The 20,547-nt window shown below is 42.1% G+C and overlaps 1 protein-coding gene across 1 annotated transcript; it reads right to left on the bottom strand.

The window, feature by feature from the left end:
* Positions 1 to 1,132: 1,132 nt before the first annotated feature.
* On the bottom strand, positions 1,133 to 19,532 carry LOC119005772 (E3 ubiquitin-protein ligase RNF19A-like). The gene is made up of 10 exons (XM_037073686.1): positions 19,407 to 19,532; positions 15,363 to 16,365; positions 9,770 to 9,978; positions 8,660 to 8,804; positions 7,624 to 7,786; positions 5,689 to 5,803; positions 5,200 to 5,361; positions 4,631 to 4,844; positions 4,383 to 4,526; positions 1,133 to 3,995 (listed from the first exon to the last, which is right to left on the bottom strand). The coding sequence occupies exons 2-10, from the start codon at positions 16,079 to 16,081 to the stop codon at positions 3,200 to 3,202; spliced, it is 2,667 nt and encodes an 888-aa protein (XP_036929581.1). The 5' UTR covers positions 16,082 to 16,365; positions 19,407 to 19,532; the 3' UTR covers positions 1,133 to 3,199.
* Positions 19,533 to 20,547: the final 1,015 nt, after the last annotated feature.

The raw sequence follows: 20,547 nt of genomic DNA, 5'->3' as shown, positions 1-20,547 counted from the left end.
CAAGCAGTATAAAGCTTTCTGTGGCTCCAGAGGAAGCTGCATGTAATGTGATATATCGCCATCATCTCCAAGTTGGTATGCGTTGTGAATAACTTACAGTAGGTGGCAGGTTTTGAAAGGCACTCTACAGACACTGTTGGACTCATTATGGGCAGTTTTAAAACAATTGATTAAAACATTGCCTCTTTAATCAACACAATCATCATCCTTTTCAAAACTTGGTGCCCATATTACCCACAATGCAACTTAGCCAACTGAGTGACATCACTGGAGGCAATTTATGAGATTACATGCGATTTCCTCTGGAGCCACAAATGTTTTTTCTACTATATTTTACATATATGCATTGGTGCTCCTCTAGGCCTGTAAATACGCTTTAATGTGTAACATTAGTGGTCACCCTTTAAAGGCTGGTGGCATCAAGTTACTCATCCTGTTTGTTTACCAAATTAGCCTGCCAGCCAACTTATGTTTGCACATCAATCTTCACAGCAGTGCAGCTGTGCAGATGTGTACACACACAGGAGAAAAGCAGCATCTTTATGAGATGTGTGCCTTGGATATCAGTCTAGGGGTCGACTTACATTTTTGGTGAGTGTGCACATACTCCTAAAGAGAGAGAACATATTTATGTCATTCAGTAGATTTTTCAGAATGTTAAATGGCTTGGATTTATGCATCATAAATCAAACATGTATTCACTTAGCCACATGCACGTAATTGTTTAAAATGTCATTTATTTGCTAACTTAATCTGTGCGTGTTAAATATTAAACTGCTAAATATTCCAGTCACCCAAAACTGAAGACTGCCTGAATCCAAACCATTCTTTGCTTTCAGTTGTCTCATCAACATGAATGTACCAAATTTAGTTCAGGGTGGGCACATTGGTGGGGCAAGAGGCAATAATTTCACATGTTCCACAGCTTCTTCACTGTGGTTTTAACATTATATTTCAGTAGAGATGTACAATATTCAGAGAGGGCTGTTCTATAAACTTGATAAAATGTAAAGATTTTTTTTTTCTGTGCTAAGATGAAATGAAATAGTTCAATAAAAACAAAAATGTACAACCCTAAATTATTTAAAGGACTTGCATTGACCTGAAAAAACTAAGACAGGATGACACTTCATACATTTCTTTTTTTTATTTTTCTGATATGCATTTACACGCATATAGTAAAGCAAATTACCAAACACATGTACAAATACCTTATGCCATTCTGCACAAATTACAAATTATATCTGGCACTAGTGTTCAAATTAGGATCAAGAAACTGGAGTTTTGGTGAAGAATCAAGAGAAACAGAACCTGGTAGGAAGAACAATACATTTTTGCTTTAATGTAGGGAGACTGCAGCATGAAGCCGTATCCATAAAACCAAACTGAGTGTTCATTCGATAACAGACCTGGGTCAAAATACCATTCAAGATGCTTTTTACCTACCTGGTAGAGGTTCACCTGAGCCAGCTCAGTGGCTTCAATAAATCTGACCACTGAGCAGTCGAGACAGGCTTAAGCAAACTAATTTAAGTGTTGAGAAACAGAATTTAACTTGAAGTCTGTTCAGCAGCACCGATTGGCAACACAAACAGGAATCACAAGACAAATCAAAAGGGAAGGTGACCCAGAACTATCCTATGTTTCCCGATTCACCTTTTGTGCATTGCAGATCATCAATGTAGTAAGAAACACAGGTAACAGTGCAGGTGCCTCAGGCTGTCCTGGGGTTATTTGCGTAGCATTTGTGAAGCATGTACAAAACAGCAGTCCGCATGTCTGTATAATCCTGGGTGTTGTCTTCATTCATCCCAATGGTGTAAAAAAGGATGAACTATACTGTGTCTACAGCTGTCAAGTCAAAGGTATAAGATTTAACAAGAGCCTGAGTGCTGTCTTTGGTAGGCAATTGAAAAGTCTTCATTTACCATGTCTACCACAGTATGTTCTGCGTGTGAATGAGCGTCCCTCCTACACAGACAGACATTCTGCAACCTAAAATGAGTCATCGTTGTTGGGAGTCTTGAAGACACAGTGGAGGGAGAGACAAGAGAGAAAACACAAACAGCTTTTTGAAGGCACCATGAGTTAACAAAGAAAGATATCAAAGCTCTCTCTTACTCAGTGAGGTGAGACCGTCAGCCTGAATAAGTCACCTTTGAACAGGACAAAACATTTTCTTGATACAATTTCACAGAATTGACCAACCCATTGGTTAATGTTAATATAATGACTTTCAGCATTATCTCGACAACCGTGGCCTTCCAGAGACCTTTCTTAAATCAAAGAACCCTCGCCCACCCACCCCCAACGTATCACCGTAGCTCTCCACAGAACTAGACCAGGCCCAGGCTTCCAAACTCACCTTGGCACCAAAAACACAGAGTTTTAGGCAACAACAGCTACAGGTCTAAACTCAGTGGTTACTAAGAAGCTTTTCGAGCACCATCTCCAACACAGATCAGTGTGCATCCATCCAATGAGAATCTCCGTTGTGTTGATTTTAGTGCTAAAATGATTAAGGATGTTAAGCCCAGGCCTAACAGACATAACTATAGATTAGAGGGTTCATCTGAAACAAACATCCAGGGAAAAGACAAAAAGAAAGTCTAATAATAAATACAGACAAGAACGCAAAGGTTCCTCTGTAACTAATACATTTGGGAAAAAAGTGGGAATTGTGAATCATATTGCCTGGTCCCTGTTTGGGTTCACTGCTAGAAAGCTGTGACATTAAGATTCCTGCATGGTGTTGCATCCACACTGTCGAGCCAAAATTAAAATGGTAGCAAAACCGGCACAGTGGTTTTATTCAACCTACACAGATCAATAGGACAGCAGCCGTATGGGTAGGCTGTCTCTGTTCTAAGTGGTGAGTGAATAAACTGTCAAAAAAAAAATAACTATCAGCAGTTGGCAGGTCGCACAGGGGGAAAACACCAGCATTCACAACCTTAACATTTCTCACATGGCTGCACTTTGGAAAGCTCTTAATATGTCCAATAAGCCCTCTGACAGCCAGTGGACACACACATCTGTTTTAATCAAAGGTTGCTTTCAATGAAAAAAAAAAAATAATCCCCCTTTACAAGGGAAGAACAGAAAATGCAGGTTAACTGTAAGCTATGATGGTTAGTTCAGTGGAGGAAAAGATGTTAAATAAAAAGAGCATCTGTGCAGCACTTAAGGTATTGAGATTTCATATGTCAGTCTGTATACAGGAGTTCTTGGACTGCTGCTGGGTCTGGGCTTGGTGTTGTGGTTGGTGGTTGTTGTTGGTTTCTTTTAGCAGCTCTCTGGTGTTGCTGTGAGAGTCCAGCTCCGCTGGGCACACCAGGTTGACATTCTCCTCTGTGATGAAGCAGAGAGGGGAGAGCTCTGCACTGTGGCCCAGGGAGGAGGTGGTGGAGGTGGGGGAGTGGGGAGTGATCACAGCTCCTTGTCCCTGGGAGGAGGATGAGGAGGCAGGACAGGTCTCCAGACGGTCGTTTTCCACCTCCGGTAGGGGGCTGACGGTGGCGAAACGTGTGTGGTAGTCGCCTCCACCGGAGCCGTGGCTACAGGATGTCTTCATGCTCTCCAGATCGGAGCAGCTGAACTCCGAGAAATGGCTGGAGTGGGAGTCTGCCACAGACGGCAGGCTGCCACTCAGTGACGGAGAGTCGAACTCGGAAGAGTTGGTACTGCGTTGCTCTAGCAGCTGAGCGTCCATGTCCTCTCGCGTCTCATTGATTTTGGTGCCTCCACCGCCTTTCTTGCGGAGCTTGCCTTTGCTCTTTTTACCCCCCGAGCTAGAAGACGAGGAGCAGGACGCCTCTTTGGCCCACTTAGTGGAGGTTCCTTTGCTTTCTGAGGAGGTGCACCCGTTGGAGGGGCAAGTCCAGCCACAGCGGCCAACATGGCTGCCATCATCTACGCTGCTGCTGCCACTGTGGTGGCGTAGTTTACCGGGTTTGGATTCAATGTCAACCTGGACCTCCATACTGTTCCCATCTCTGTAACCAGGAAGGAAGAGGGCAGCATGAGACAAAAGACACCTCAGGCAAATACTTACTGATGGACTGTATGAAGATGAAGTACAAGTGCAAGTGTATGAGTTACGTTTTTTAAAACATCATTAGACATGATGCAAAAACAAGAGCTGTTGTAGAATTATTTACTACATGATTCAATAGCAAATACTAGATTATTATAATCAAAAAGTAATGCAGCATTTCAACAGTCCTGATCATTTCTGGGAATCAGTACTGGTGTGAGCAGTGCAGTTCACTTTCTTTTTACATCATGTGATCACAGGTGTGAATTACATGATATTTCACTTTGCTGATTTTTGCACAGACTTCTGTAACAGCACCATTCAGAAAAGAAGGACAGGTGCTCACCTGTCAAGGGGCATGTAGGCATTAAGAATGGATCCAGCCATTGCTTTGGTGCTAGCGTTGTCACTGATTGTACCCAGGCTGACTGTGCCAGACTCTCCACTCAGACTGCAGCGCTCCTTCTGTACATCAGCCTGCACCTCCAGCCTGACAACATGTAAGGGGGCAGATTTAGACAAGGTGTGCTGGCACAATGAAGTCCAAAGCAGCACCAACTTTCTTAAACCCATGGCGAGTGTCTGTTTTAGTACCTGTTTAAGTAATTGACCATGGCACTGCCAGAGAGACTGCCGGTGATGCTGGCTCCAGCCAGAGCCATGGTGGACGCCGTCTCACTCAGGTTGTCTCTGATGGCCCCCAGACGATCCATGTGGCTGCCGCTGGCACTCAGGCTGCCTGTCATCCCTCCAACGCTGCCCTCGCCTATACTGGGGTTGTTCCTGGTGTCTGCCACTGATGTAGTATCTGCATAAAAATGCTATATTAAATATCTTTTCAATACATAACAATACCAGATAAAACTACAGTCTTTTGTGGGAACAAAAGGCAGTGCTATGTTTGATGAAATAAATGTACAAACTCTGGAATTCTTATCTCACAGTAGAAACACAGATGGACATTTTTCTGCTAAAAAAAAACACTGCAAAAAATGCCGACATATGTGAACCCAGCGGCAGATTTTATCTGAACAGGGACTCAGTAGTCCATCGGTCAGCAAAAGGCAAATTCTGTTGTTTGCTGACATGGGCAAAACATACAGGGTGACTTTTGGGTGTCAGTGTGGGTAATGGGGGGTGGAGGCTGGGGCACTGAAGCTTACCGGTTGCAGCTGTCCCACTGCCAACATTCATGTCATTCTCATCATCAAATTCTATGCGGACTCCTTTGCCATTCCCAGCTGAGACACCACAACCTCCACTACGGCACAGTGAGATGGGCACCACGCCATAGACATAAGCCAGCATGATGGGAACTCCAATGCCTGAAAAGTGAAAGAGACAGAGACACCAAAGACATGTTAAACCAAAAACATGTTTTTAAATTATTATAATAATCAAAAGAAATCAGAACACAGTCATCTCTTTCAATGTTCCCATCTTTGTGTAACAGCTCAAGAGAAATCCAATTGGCTTTGAAAACAAACTTTAACATAAGATGAACTCTAAGATTAAACAAAAGAAATTCTTGAAGCTAGCAAGGTCAAATAAATAAACGTCAAAAAAGAAAAAAAAAAAAAAAGATTCCTTGGCATGCAGAAAGCTGACACAGAGAGGAGGTGGAGGTTGGAGAGGGTGGAGGACAGACTGACCGACAGTGACTGCAGCCACCACTGGAGACACGATGACAGAGAGAGTCACTCCACCAGCGATCACCAGGTTCCTCTTGTGGTTGGAGATATCTTTGCCTTCATAACGGTTATGGATCTGACAGAGAAGAGGGAGGAGAAGGACAATGTGAGTCAAAGCCAGACAGACGAAAACAGAGGAGGAACTTCAGTTCTCACATCCAACTAACAACTGACTCCAGGTTTGTTCAGCAACAATGTCAGTTGATCAGATTTTGAGAACTGATCATGGCATGTAAAGGATTGTTGCCAAAGTGACGTAAACCAGTCGGCCAGCAACGGTAAAATATTCTACAATGCAATTATTAGAAAGTAATACAGCTACTATTAAGAACTTGGAGACAAACAAGGCTGCGGACACAGGACAAATAGTAGGTTATTGTTAAGGAAATCTTTTATTCTCCCTCAAACACATCTTGAAACTACAAGAAGCACAACTGGAAGAAACAAATGGAAAAAACTGAGGTCTAACTAGTGTTGTTGGCACAGAGCTAAAAGATGAACTCATAGCCCAAATAAAAAGCAACAAGCATTCATTCTAGATGAATGGGATGAAATAAAACCCATCAAAATAGAAAATGAAATGGTGTGTAAGCCGGTACTTTAGACAGGGGATTTCTATCCGGAAGTTACAGTAAATAAACATTGTGATTGGTTCTACAGGACTGCATGAAAAATTAAAAACTGTGACTATAGATCAACAAAAAAAAAGAAAAAAAACTCTTACCAATAAAAATTTAACATGCTCTATGTAGCAATTCTTATCAATGTGCATGTTTGTATCACCTTTAACTGGCCCAGATTGAGTAGACTGCAATGTGACATAAAAAAAATGGGACTCTCCCCATTGTTAATGCTGCTGGACTGTGGATTTCTTTGTGAAGGACTTGGGTCAGATTTTCCATGACAGTCCAAAGGATGTGACTTTATGCACATTCTTGAGTGCCTCCCTCTACTCCGCAGTATCTGTTAGTGTCACGTAAACTGATGATGACCAGCTTCCAGCCCAACACAAAAACATCACAGCGCCCCTTTAAGTAAAAAAAAAAAAAAAATGTACTCTTAATTAGGTTGCTGTAGGCCTGCTCACTACTACTACATTCCCACAGCTTTCCTGCTTTTATAATTCAGTTAACAGTGACAAAATACTCCCAATATGACTGTGACCATGTTGCTACTAAATGGCCATGGCCTTGGTGTAGTGAGTCACCAGGACTGAATGGCTACATTCATATGTGGAATGCAGGTGATTCATGCTCAGATGTTTCACATGTGTCATGTAATCACTTGTGAATGTGGTCTGGTTCAGTCGGGGAAGAAAAGCTTGTTGGCTGTGGCTTCTTCTTGGCAGCTGTGAGAGGGGAATTCTGAATACTTTCATTTCAGTGTAATGTCAAATGCTTATTAGACCGACTGGGACTGATGAAAGATACTGAACAAAACAAGTGTACAGGCACAAGACCGAAGGGCAGGTTACTGACAATTAATGACCTCAGCTGGCTTAAAATAACTAAAGAGCCTGAGAAAAATACACAACGGTACGGGCTTTTATGATATAACTAGTTAGTTACTGATTGATACAGGGCTTGGTTCTGGTCATGAGGCATGTTTACTTCCACAACTGATAACTCTGATAACTACATTTATGCAACTCTGACTATGTTTACAATTGAAAAGATAGTGCTTTAAAGCTATGCTTTGTGGGAAAGCAGAAAAATCAATAAGACGATTAAATGTGAGACTGAAAAGGAAACCCTGTGCCATCATAATAATCCATACAGCTCACTACAGCGACATTTTTGAAAAGTAAATCTCAAAAATGACAGCTCCAAATGTGTCCATGTCAAACTTGAACATGTTCCAAACTACATGTATGTGAATGTGTTTCCAGAGCCTCACCTTCCTTCCCACATACACAGGGATGCCAATAATCATGGCAGGGATAGCGATGCCGGCGATGAGTGCAATGCCAACAGGGGCACCCACAAGCGTTCCCAGTTGCCAAAGAATCTTCTTCTTCCTGCTCCATGGCTTCTTTCCCCAGAAAGTACAGCCTGACGGACTGAGAAAGAGGTAAAGGGAAAAGAAAAGTATGTTTAATATACATTTGTATTTTCACATGTTTTATTCATACAGTCAATACTGTAATTTGTTTTCAGCTGTTCCTTCCTTGTTCATTCCTTGCCACACATCTGAGGGAAAAAGTTTCTCCCTGGGAAGTCAAAGGTCTTAACTGACCAAAAATACTTATTTAGGGCAGGGACTTTATGAGGTAGAACATTTAAACTTGATTTAAGTGGTTCCTAATCTCACCCATGACCCATGACCCAGGCAGCACAGCTATCAACCAACAACACCAACATTTCAATAAGGTCTAGGCATTACAGCCCTTAAATAATATCTATGTCTTTATACACAATGAGACTAGGACTGGACAACAAAATCAAATATCAGATGCTTACTTACAAAGTTAAAAAGTTGTATATCAATGTAGCAGCAATATTGTAGGGATGACCATTGGTACTTCCACACAATATTAACACAATGACACTGGATAATTAATCACCAGTAATGTGGATATAAGTGGGTAAAGACAGGTATAAGAACAGTCTAGTAAGTCCAGTAACATGACATCACTTTACTGTAATGCAGCCTTTAAAACCAGGAAGAGACAAGATTTATGGCGTATCACAATATATCATCATCCAAAATCTGCAAGAATATATAGTCTCATGTCACAATATTGATACGATAACAATATATTGCCCAGTCTAACAGTAAACATAACAGTTTTTATTGCTGATGACATTGTTTGAATCACAGTGATGAGAACTTTCAAATAGTGATTTGTTCCTACAATTCTTGGCAACTGTAACTTTACATGTCTTAATTTTTGTGTGTGTGAGGATCTGTGTGTGCACGTTGATATGCTTACCTCAGGTAGTGCAGGTCTGAGATCTCCTTCATGCAGAGCCAGCAGAACTCACAGCCGCAGACAGCACAGGTCATGTGGTTACAACTGCCATCGTTCATCTTGATGATGTAAGCAGCACAGCGTGGACATGGCTTGATGTCATCAGCTGAGAGGCAAAAAAGAAGGAAAGAGAAAGTGATTTAATTATGTACTTAGTTTCACTGACTAGTTATACTACTGCCATCAACACACTCATTCAAGTGACATCTTTCCAACTTTAAAATGGTGAGAAAAAACATTTCCTCCATATCATTATCATGTTACTGAATAATTTGCAAAAAAATCAATGCATTTACACAATGCATCCACTCTGTACTTGTGGTAATGCACTGCATGTAATCTATGCTCATAATGTGTGAGTAATTTGACATGGGATGAGAACTAGGGATATAACGATGAACTGAATTCTACAATATTGTAAATGCAATAGTAGCGTTGTGGGACTGTGACGATATGTACCACGTTATCACGTGGCTAAACTCACAGACCTAACAAGGAAAATCAGTATGAAAGCATTTTACTATTTCTCCTTGTCATTGTATCGCTCTGTGTGAACAGCAGAGGATGCTGGTCATGAAGACGGACTCTCATCATTATGGGTCAAATCTGATTTGTCACAAGACTCGCCACATTCTGCCTCTAATTGGTGCCCTGGAGGTCCCACTGTACGAGGGAGGGAGGGACTGATTGGTACTGCTACGCCCTGCTATATTGTTTTGCAAAAGTACATAGTCCAATCATTCATCGCCAAAGATAATTCATGGCTACTTTTTGCACATGCTTAGAAGGAAAGCAAAAGTATCTTAAGTAAAAAAAAAAAGACAAATTGTACACAAATAATAAATGCTGTACACATCAGATTTATCATCAAAGGACATTATTGAAGTTCTCTTTTTCTTTGTGTTCTTTTCTAATTTCATTATAAATATTGTACTGTGGACTATTTATCGTACCGTGAGCATTTGATATCGTTACATCCCTAATAAATACAGAATGAGAAAAGAGCAGAAAGAATGAATGAAATGAGCACTCATGCAGGTGTGTGCTTGTGTGTGTGTCCAGTCGGCAGACCTGCAGCTCCGCTCTCTTGGCTGTAGCTGAGGGAGGACGAGCGCACCGTCCTCAGGCGGAGGCTCTGGGCTCTCTGCTGACGTGCTGCATCGCAGGTCTGGTTGGGATGCCACAGCTGCTTACAGTGGTAACAGAACTCTGTGCCGCAGCCTTCCCTGCCGCACGTGATCTTAGGACAGCTGGCACACCCAAAGGCAATCACTGCATACCTGGCAGAAGACACGTAACAGAGATCAGGCCAAAGTTAAGGTTTAATATACTGTAGTGATATCACTGTTTCTACACAGTAATAATGCACATGTAAGTAAAGTTATGCATGTAGAACTGTTTCTATAATGCAAATGTTAGTTTGCATTTAGAACAGCTGAATCCATCCTCTTGTAGTTGTGATTTTAGCAAACTTCTAAAATGGCAAACTGCCTAACAACTTTGTCCCGCTCCATCCAGCCGCTGCAGAGTACTCCTGAAACGGTTAATGCTGCTTTGTCCATCCTAAATCACTATGGTAACTGTATGACTGTCACATGTAAATGCTAATGTAACGTGCTGTGGAGCCAACTGAATCCTTAATTGCTTTTAACAGGGTAAAAAGAGAGCACATTTTAAATAAACGCCTACCACTTAGGCAACACATTCTTCCAAAGAAATTGTTCTGTCACCATTCACCGTGCATGCTGCCTGCCCCAGCTAATCACACAAGAAACAAAATCACAAGTGGAGAAAAGAGCAGCAGTATTACTTTGCACATCACCATATGTTTGATGCAAGACTGTTGTCCAGACCATCAGTGAGTAAACAACGATTTGTGCAATATGTTGCTCTGGATAGGGTACAGTGTGGAGCTGAGTCTACTACAGTTAATCTCGTTCAGTAGTTGTTTCTTCTGCAGTTGTGTGTGTATGTACATGGAATGGTTCAGCACAGAAAATTCATCTCGGACAGAGTGGTGGCTAAGGTGCAGTGATGCATGATGCTTTTAGTCAACACACAGAAGACAAAAGCTGCAGCTGCATTGTCTTGCTGACAAAAAGGCAGTGATCAAAAACAAGTTCATCAGTTTAAAAATGAGTGGCAAGCCAGTTTCTTATGGGAAATCCTGGAGCGTGTGACATAGTTCTGTTTGACTCTAGCAAAAGCCTCCCAGTGCCTCAGTGACTGACCCCAAGATTAAGTTTCAATCACAGAGCAAAGGAGAGCCTGGGAGACTTCCTCCACTGTTGATCAGTTTACTCTACTGAAAACTGTGTCTAGAATGCAGACAGACAGTGAGGAATTGCAGAGACATGTCAGTCTCATTTAAAAGCAGTCTCGGTAAACCACAAGCACTAAACACTACACAGAATGGGGACTGGAGACAAAGACAAGGGAAAGATAAAACCGAGGTTTTGGTGCTGCAGTGCGGGTGTTTATTGTAACACCAGAACGGTTTACAGTTTAGAACCAGATGAGTTTATGTATGACCACTTCCTCTGAAAAACTTTTATACTACTTTATACTAATAGTAACTAACACCCAGGTCCTCGCACACTTCCACACCAGAGAATGTGGAACAGAAAGGCTAAGTACTGAAACATTTTATATCAGACTTCAGCAGTGATAATACAGCAAAGACACCATTTAATAATGTCGGATTAATATAGCTGCTTTGGGGCATTTTGCCACTTTGTCAATAGATGCTGAGAATATGAAGGTTTTTGCCCTGGCTGGCTGGCTGGCTGGCTGGCTGGCTGGCTGGCTGGCTGGCTGGCTGGCTGGCTGGCTGGCTGGCTGGCTGGCTGGCTGGCTGGGGAGAGCTCTAATCCCTGTACAAGGTTCACCTGATTATGCGGAACATATTACAGCAGGCTGGAGCTATTGTTTCCCGGAGGAGGTCATTGGTTTAAATGTGCCTTCTGTATAGTTCCCAAATACTGCCCATGGAAAAGTGAGTAATAAACTGAGTGATGCTGGCCAAAGTCTTGGAGGTGCAGGAAAGAGGAACAAGCAAGAGGAAAAAGAACAGAAGAAAAAGAGTAGAGCTGGACAGATATGGGAAAGGGTGCAAAGACATCTCTCAGCAGAAGAGATACACATTTGCTAAAGGAAGGTTTTTTTCTAAAAGCAGTTACAAAGAGCTAAACTCAATGGCAACTTGCATGGCAACCATCACCTTCAGTGTAGGAATGTATGTATGAATGAAGTCGTTTTGGACAATAGCGTCTGATAGTGCCCTAAATGTAAATGTATAAACCGATCAGTGGGGCTTCACAACATGTCACACACGGACCATGGAGTGTTTCCAGTCTGCATGGAGCCTATGTAAATCAGTCTTAAGACTGGCTCATCACAGTGCAGTGTTACAGCTATCAGCCAGCTGACCACACATATGCATATATTCTGTGTCTGTGCGAGGAAATGGCTGTTCAGTGATCTGTGTACAAACTGAGAATATGTCTGATAAGTTGCTATTAAAAAAAATGGACTGCACTCTGTCACTGACTGCTGCCACCATCATTTAAAAGACACTCAAGTGACAGTATGGCCATGAATAAGGCTGACTAGGACTGGGTGATATGGCCTTAAAATAATCATTTTCATCTAACCACCTTATTCACAGCCCTCATGATACCTCGTACGGATTACAGTCATTGCTTTCACTGCATCCTGTCACTTAACCAGAACTGGCATTTTCCATGGTTACAGGACACTTGGTACAGCTTAGCGTTAACATATAATAGAGCTGCTCCAAACAATTGTTTTTCAAGCGATTAATCTAGCGATTATTTTTTCAATTAGTCGACCAATTGAACAATTAATTTTTTCGATTCATCCAACAATCAATTTTTCAGTTACCGATCATTTCACGTTACTTGAACAATGTAACTATTCACAAAATATGGCCATTTCAATTCAACATTTCAATATTTATTAAACATTTCTTTAACATGGCACTTAGAGCATTGCTCCTCAAGAACCTCTCCTAAATAAAATTCTGTGTGACGAATTAAATACAAAATGCAAAATAATGCATTCTGATGCCAGATGTAGCATCTAACAAAATAAATAATTTAAAAAAGTCACTGAGGAGGAATACCAAAAATTTCAATCTTACCTATGTATGCGGGCATAATTAAGTCAGTGTCAGCTTCCCTACAATTGGACATGCTAAAATTCTTCTTGTGGGAGCAGAACATTGTGTACGAGGCAGTTGAGCCTGTTTTGCCTTGTATTATTTATGTAGAAAATACAGAAGCTACATGTTGGCACAGGATACATGTTATGTTAAATTATGGGATTTCATAAAAATCCCAAATGAATGGGCGTGCAATGGGGACAGTGAAGGGTTGATATCATCAGCCTCCATGGGTCCTACCACTTCCGGATATTCGCCTACCTGCAAATTATTCATGTCGACGATTCATGTCCCAGCCCTAATATATAAAAGAATCTCGTTTTGCAAATCAATCCAGTGAATACTACTAACCCATGGATAGAGCAGCAAAATCAAATACAATAATTTTTTTAATAAAAGCTTCCACATCAATGCTGCATTGCAATGTCGATATTGACTATTGGTGCTTCCACCAACGGATTTGCTGCATTCTAGCTCCAGCAGGAGAGATTATCCCAGAAAAACATAGACCACTGCTATCATTCTTTTTCAAAGCACAAACAAAATATGCTATTCCTCCAATGCTCACCCCCACCCAACAATATATGTGTTACTATTTTGGTCAAGGTCACAAAACAGGACATCCCACAAAACATAACAAAACATCCAGCTGGCAAAGTATTCAAGGTTACTATAGAGCAGGAATGAGGTACAAAAAGTACTTCAAGATAGTATGATGGGATGTGGGGGCTTTATAGCCACCTGACCCCAAACAATTCCTGGAAGAAAAGGAAATGGCTGCAAGAGACAAGCATAAGCAACCAGAGTTTTTAAAACATGATGCTAACCGGTTCACTGAGCCAGTCTGTTGAGTGATTCTCCCAAATGAGCAATGTGTCCTATGCCTGGTGCATCTTTATCACTGGTTCAGAGTTATCAGAGCTCAGCTCAACATTAAAACCATCCACTTAATATTATGTAGCAGCTCTGACGTGTGGAGGCATGAACATAGGACCTCTGGGAGTATCCTGTTGCATTTGGCACCAGGACTTTTGTAGTGAATCCTTTGGACTCTATATGTTGGGGGTGGGGCCTCCATGGGTCAGACCTGTTCTGGCATGTCCCACAGATTCTCGATCAGATTGGAATCTGGGAAATTTAGAGGCCTGGTTACCTTGGGCTCTTTTTTGTGTTTTATTCAAGACGTTCCTGAGCAGGTTTTGTGGAGTGGCAGGGAGCAGTGTTCTGCTGGGAGGGCCACTGCCATTGGAGAGAACCATTGCCATCAAAAGGTGTTCGTGGTCCACAGCTGTGTTTTGAAGGGTGGTGAATGTCAAGTGCAATGTCATTGCATTGTCACAATATGATCAATGCTATTCAAATCACTTGTGGGGGGGCAATATTCCCCAACAAAATGATAGCCCACCTTTAACTTGTAATCTGTGTAATCCTAATATATATTACATTTGAGTGTGAACAAAAAGTAACCAGTAGTAATTAGGAGCCAGCCTTCTTAACCTACTGTGGCAGGGGCATGATCAGAGATCATGAACAGAGTAGAATGGGTTAGTAGCGGAGCATGTTTTTGGCATGAATAAATGCTAGATGGGGGACACAACGGCCATTGATTTGTATAGTGTTAAATTTTACTTTCACTTTGGTTTGGTCTTGTCCCCCAGTTTGAAACACAGTAATGATCTGATGCATCCTTGTTGTGTACCGTTATTTTGAATCCATCGATGGGGACAAACACTTACTAGTACGACAAGCATGCCAGTAGCACAACACAGCAACTTTGTCTTTCGGCAGACTGATTAGCAGGGGTTCACAACACGTCACATACAGTGACAATGGAGTGACCCCCACACCAGTGCACCAACCTGCCGAATTTCGCTGCACTGCCGGGTCCAATGAATCAAGCAGCCTCGGGATACTTCCGCTTCAAGTGCTCCAGCATGGCTATAGTACTACTTAAATCCAATGCGTTGACGCACATTATGTAAATCGATGTATTGCACCAGCCCTAGTGTGCATGCTGCTCATCGTTCGGTTATAGGTTATAAAACAACCAAAACATGTTGTCAACTAGTGCAGCAGCTAATATACAAGTAGATTAATAGTTACCTTTATATGTAATTATTCACTGAGATGTTATCCCTGAGAATTTTGGTAAGCTTCTATGCTTCGTGCTGTTTTTGTACTAAGTACTGACCTTCGATTGAATGGCTCCTCAACTTTCTGGGATCAGCTGTAGGTGTGCCAGTGTTTTTTGTTTGGATTTGGGACTTGAGATCATTTCTTTTTTACTTGTTTAATTTTCAGATACATTTTCATCAAACACAAGATTAACACTTAAAATTAGTCAGAAATCAAAATAAATGTATTGGGGACCAAAAGTATTTTCCTAGGAGCCACTCAAAGAACCACCACTACAGGTGTGTCCTGAGGACTCGCCACGTCAAAAACCTAGCAACATCACTGGTATATAAATTCACTTCTTACCCGCAGTCCGGCGCAGGGCACCAACGACAGTCAGGGTCAGCAACGAGCCACCTCCTCAGCATGAACTCCTCGTATTTGTCCATGAGTGCCCGGTCACCAAGGATCATGCGGATGTCGTGCGGGTTAAAGCGCTCCGAGCACTCAGGGCAGCTGATGTTGACACGTGACTCTGAGATCTCAATGCGCAGGTACTGACGTAGGCAATCGATGCAGGAGCGGTGGTGACAGGTCATGATGTCAGGAAAGCTCTCCCTCGAGTGGCGCAGAAGGCACAACGGGCACTCCAGTAGCTCACCCCCCACCCCACCCCCCACCTTGGAGGAGGAGGAGGAGGTAGAGGAGGAAGGCCCTGAGGCAGATGAGGTGGAGGCAGTAGCAGCAGCAGCAGCAGCAGAGGCAGCTCCGTTCCCAGCCACAGAGAAGAAGGCAGAGTTCTTGTCATTACACATCTCGGAGTGAATGCTCTCAATGCTGGCGATGCCATCCACCCCTCCAAACCCACCGGGTCCAGGGTGCTGAAGCTCTCGGGTCCTTTGGCGCCCTGATTTAGGCTCCCTACCTCGCCGTCTGAACAGAGAGGCAAGGGAGAGGCGCCTCTTTTTTGGTGCCTTCTTCACAGAGGGCAGAGAGATGGAGGATGCAGTGGACTGCAGGTCCCGATCAGAGCCCATCACCCCACCACTACCACCACCCAACTGCCGGTGCTTCTGCAGGCTCATCTCTCCGGAGGGAGGAGAGGGGTGCGCCAGCGGGGAGCCAGGGCTGGGTAGCCTGTCCCTCACATGTGCAGGGAGGTCTGGGAGGGGGATCGGGCTGGGAGAAGGGGTAAGGTGGTGGATGGGGGAGGGGGAGGGTGGTCCAGGGTGGGGGGACAGGGCTCCAGAGGGCCCGTCTGTGTTTAAGACATGATGGCTTCTCCTGATCAACCTCGTGGTCACATCTAATAGCCGGATTTTGGCGAAGGGGTGGGGGTCACCTTGCTGCGAAAATGATGCAACAGAACCTGGAGAGAGCAGAAATGAAACAGTGGGGAAGGCAAGACCAGAGGAAAGTGGGGGGGAGAAGAGAAAAAAGAATAGATTTTACATACATAAAAAAATTCATTTCAATAGCTCTTACACTGGGAACACAATGAAACAGAAATGCAGAAAATATTTTTCTTTCAGACACAGACATAAAATCTTAAAGCAACACCTCAAAGCACAAAACCTAATAATTAAAATCAACAACTTTTTCTCTTTCCCTAAAAATACGGAGAAGAGGAGAAATGAAAAGGAAAGGAGGGTTTTATGATTTTCTAAGCTGTAGGCAGTCAGCAAGTACACCATTCTGTCAGAAATATTGTGTGTGTGTTTAACCTAATAATAGTGTATAACTGTTGAAGACATGCATTTGCATTTCCAAAAGCCCCTCAGATATGACAATAATACTGAATTAATCAACCTCGCCTCTCCACATGGCTTTCTAAACCACAAATGACAGAGAACACTACAACAAATCTAAACATTTTCTTTTAAACAAACTATTTACTGTGTTTACAGTCATGGTAAAACATATTGTTTGTCATATAGCATTTGTAAAGCTCAGTTTTTAAAACACATTTGAAACCATCACTGTATATTGTTTTTTTTAAGTCACCACCTCAAACGTGAAAATAGTCGTTCATTGCGGCCCTAGATAAAGCTGTAACAGGTCAACAACATCGACAGGAACTATGATAGCACATCAATGTCAATGCACCGCTAATTTCATGCTGTTCATTCCCCGAGTGAGGCCTTCCAATACTTTTTGCTCAGTCACAGTTGGCAGAGTGCAAGTTTGCATAGCTGATCTGTAGAGATCAGTCAGAGAGCTGAGAGGAGAGGACAGAAGGTTGACAACCTTGGACTGTATTGACGCACAGAGAGAGCGCTCTTATGTGCCTGTAAGATCAACAGTGGCAAGGCCTGATGCCAGACTGTCCTGTGCTGATAACAGCAAACAGGAGGATGTCTGAGATAACAGGGGCTTAGTAAGACGCCACCTACAACAAGAGTTATCTTGTATAAAAGTATCAAAGACATAGATAAACATATTGTGGTCTTTACAAAACATCTTTTAAGAGTGCTTGCCCTTGCATCTGAATTTAAGCAGAACTTTGCTGTAGGTCTGCTCATTTCACAATTTCCTGTATGACAAAACATTATTCCTTCTCTGTAATCGCCATGTCTGAGTGTGTTTGTGTGTCTAGTCATTCCACAAAATGATATCAGGACAGATGGCTTCAGAGCCAAACTAATGAGTGTTATGTCCACTTGAGAATTTCACACATTTGAGAGGGTGAAAGAAACAATGAGCTAAAGAGAGGGAGACAGAGGGAGACTGTGTACACTACTACAGTGCACAGCTGCAGAGGCAAGAGGAGCTACACCACAACCAATACCAGAATTTGGGCATTAAAACTATTGTTCCATTTTAACATAATTCACTTGTTTGCAGCGATCGCGCATGAAGTACCAAAGAGGAAAGGACTTATCATGTACAGTAACAGGCAATTCTACAGTTGAACACCATTTCTCGTTTGTGATAAGTAAAGGTGTAGCAGTACTTTAATTCTTTCAGCCTGTAGATGTCCAAGCAGCCAAAACCAACGACATTCATATTTGTTTGTTTGTTCTATTTATTTTTTTTGCCCTGCAGAAACGTATGACCTATGCTTGCTTCACTGCCTATTGCGCTAGTGGTTGTGCTAGCTATCTCATGTGGAACTTTGTGGACACTGTAACTTACATGAATGTGTGTTAAAATAAATGAAAGGAAACGTAGCCTATTGCATTTGGTATTTTATGTTGCTTTTTTCCCGTTGTACGAAACTTTTACCAAACTATTACCCTAAAACCAAGGCAAGTACCAAACCATGACCAAGTGAAAGGCCAAGTCACATGATACGTTGAGATATAACAACCTGAGCCAACAGATTTATGTAGAAGAACTGGATAGCGAAAGCAAAGCTGGTGCCCACACAGTCTTCTTATAACTCCTTTTTTACATTTTTCACTTGGCCTACAGACTAAAACTGACTTCACAATTATTTAGCATCCATGGTAAAAACATTCATAATCCAGAGTCAAAATTGACTTTGTTTGCAGTTTGAGTTTAACTGGGAACAAGGCTGAGAGGCACCACGGTATCCAGATCTGAACAGTAGATTCATGACTGAGCCTTCAGGATAGTCAGTGTAATCTTGACATGGTTTGCTCTTTCCAGTATCACATGTGTAATTTGCTAACTGCAAACACCATTAGCTTTCTTTCAAATTGGTCAGGCTTTCCAAGAGACGACATTAGGTGAGTCAATACATGCACAAGTCACTGGTCAAATGGACAAACTCCCTTTCTACAGAAATACAAATGCAGATTTAAAATTTGCGTGTTAAAATAACAAATGAGCATTTAATTAACCTACACTTGGGCCAAAGAACAGAAATTCAACCGAGTAAAAAAACTTGATACTGGCCACAGAACGATCATCATCATAGCAACATTAAGCCAAAGGTATGTAGTGCAGTTTGTGTCAGTACTGACTGTACACCGTGTGATTGTACATGTGTGCTGTGCTTTGTGTTTCTGGGAGGGGTGATCAGGGATGTGGAGAAAGAATGTCTGTGATCTTAGGAGAAGGCTGCTACTGAGGTCCAGCTTGTTCAGTGGGTGTCCATCCCTCAATGTATATGTGTGTGTTTATCACAGTCTTTGGTTATACCTTGGCAGTGAAACATGCTGTCCGGACACACACACACACAGACACACGCAAAGCTAAAGGGGCCTAGAGCATGCTCTTACTCTCTCTCTCACACACACACACACACTGTACATGTGGCATGTGCATACTTTGTAATCGCTTACTGCAGTAAACCAGACCCTCCGCATTCTGTCAATTTGCACCACTATACTGAAAGATCAAAAGTACCACTCAGCACAGCAGCTTTACAGCTGCAACCAAACCACTGACACTACCAGCACCACACTTTTCTCAAACACATGCTGCTTTCTCCCCACAACTTTCCTCCTTCTCTCTTTCTCTCTCTCAACACTCCAGCAGCGAGAAATGGTGATCTCCTCCCTGTTCCACTCTCCTTGCTTTGAGGCAGGACTAAAAACAGGAAACTCTGATGTGGTGTGTAGCGCTGGCCTTAGTATCTCCTGCACATATGGAAGGGGGCAATGGATTGAGGATGACGTCTCTCTGATGGACACACAGAAATTAATGTTTTAAACATTTCCTTTTCCATCTTGGTGTGTTCTAACATGCACACTTTTTCTCCCACAATTCAAAATTTATACTTAAAAAGGCATAATACTGGTTATGAAACAGTCTTGAAACAATATTGATGGCTCTATATGACCATCCATAAAGACCCTCAGTTAGGTTATTCTTAATGCCTGCAACTAGGTCGAATTCCCTGTGAAATAGAAAGTCAGACATAGAAAGTAAAATGAAAAAAAAATTGACAGCATATTGAGGAGTCTCACACTCTGAGAGAAGAAGCTGCTGCTGCTGCTCTGTAGTCTTGTGATAAGGTAGCAGTTACAACTGTATTACCAGGCAGCAGGATAACTTGCTTACAATGTCATAGCTTATGCTAGCCCTACTACCAAGGTATGTTTTTCTTTTGGCTTGTTACCACATATATCCTTAAAAGCTTTAACTTGCCAGTGAAATCTACAAAACAATTAGCATATTTAAAAAAATATATATATAAACAAAGCAGTCATAACATTTTTGAAAGAAACGCAATATTACCACTTTCACATTAAAAAGTTTAAAGTAGGGACGTCCTGATCTGATCTGCAGGACTGGGATCAGGCCGATATGGGCATCAATCAGGGATCAGCAATTTTGAACGTGGACCCAAACTTTAAAAATGCATAACTTATAAAGTATTTGGTGTACAGCTACAGGATTTCCATTCAATTTAATAGACATGGAACATGAATTTCAACAGGATTTTTTTTTTTTTCAAGAAAATCCCTAACATGACCTCGGAGGCCTTGGAGGGTAAGGAATGACCCTGTAATTAAGACATTACTAGGGAATGTTGATAACTTTAGCTTTTGAATTTGTTAGCTGTAGGCTTTCATCTAAACTTGGTGTATGAACAATACTAAAACAAAGTTGACTTTGTTTAACCATTGTCATGAATAAA

The sequence above is a fragment of the Acanthopagrus latus genome, chromosome 17, assembly GCF_904848185.1.
Source record: "Acanthopagrus latus isolate v.2019 chromosome 17, fAcaLat1.1, whole genome shotgun sequence".
NCBI lineage: Eukaryota > Metazoa > Chordata > Actinopteri > Spariformes > Sparidae > Acanthopagrus > Acanthopagrus latus.
The sequence above is the reverse complement of the archived record's forward strand: the minus strand, read 5'-3'. Positions and strand labels throughout refer to the sequence as shown.

What these genes read in the sequence shown, in the direction of transcription:
- LOC119005772 (XM_037073686.1), bottom strand. Translation starts at nt 16,081, where the DNA reads ATGAGCCTGCAGAAGCACCGGCAGTTGGGTGGTGGTAGTGGTGGGGTG. An exon ending in TGCCCTGCGCCGGACTGCGG is followed by an intron (nt 9,979 to 15,362) that starts GTAAGAAGTGAA and finishes GTCTTCTGCCAG; the next exon opens with GTATGCAGTGATTGCCTTTG. An exon ending in GGTGGCTGCAGTCACTGTCG is followed by an intron (nt 5,362 to 5,688) that starts GTCAGTCTGTCC and finishes TTCACTTTTCAG; the next exon opens with GCATTGGAGTTCCCATCATG.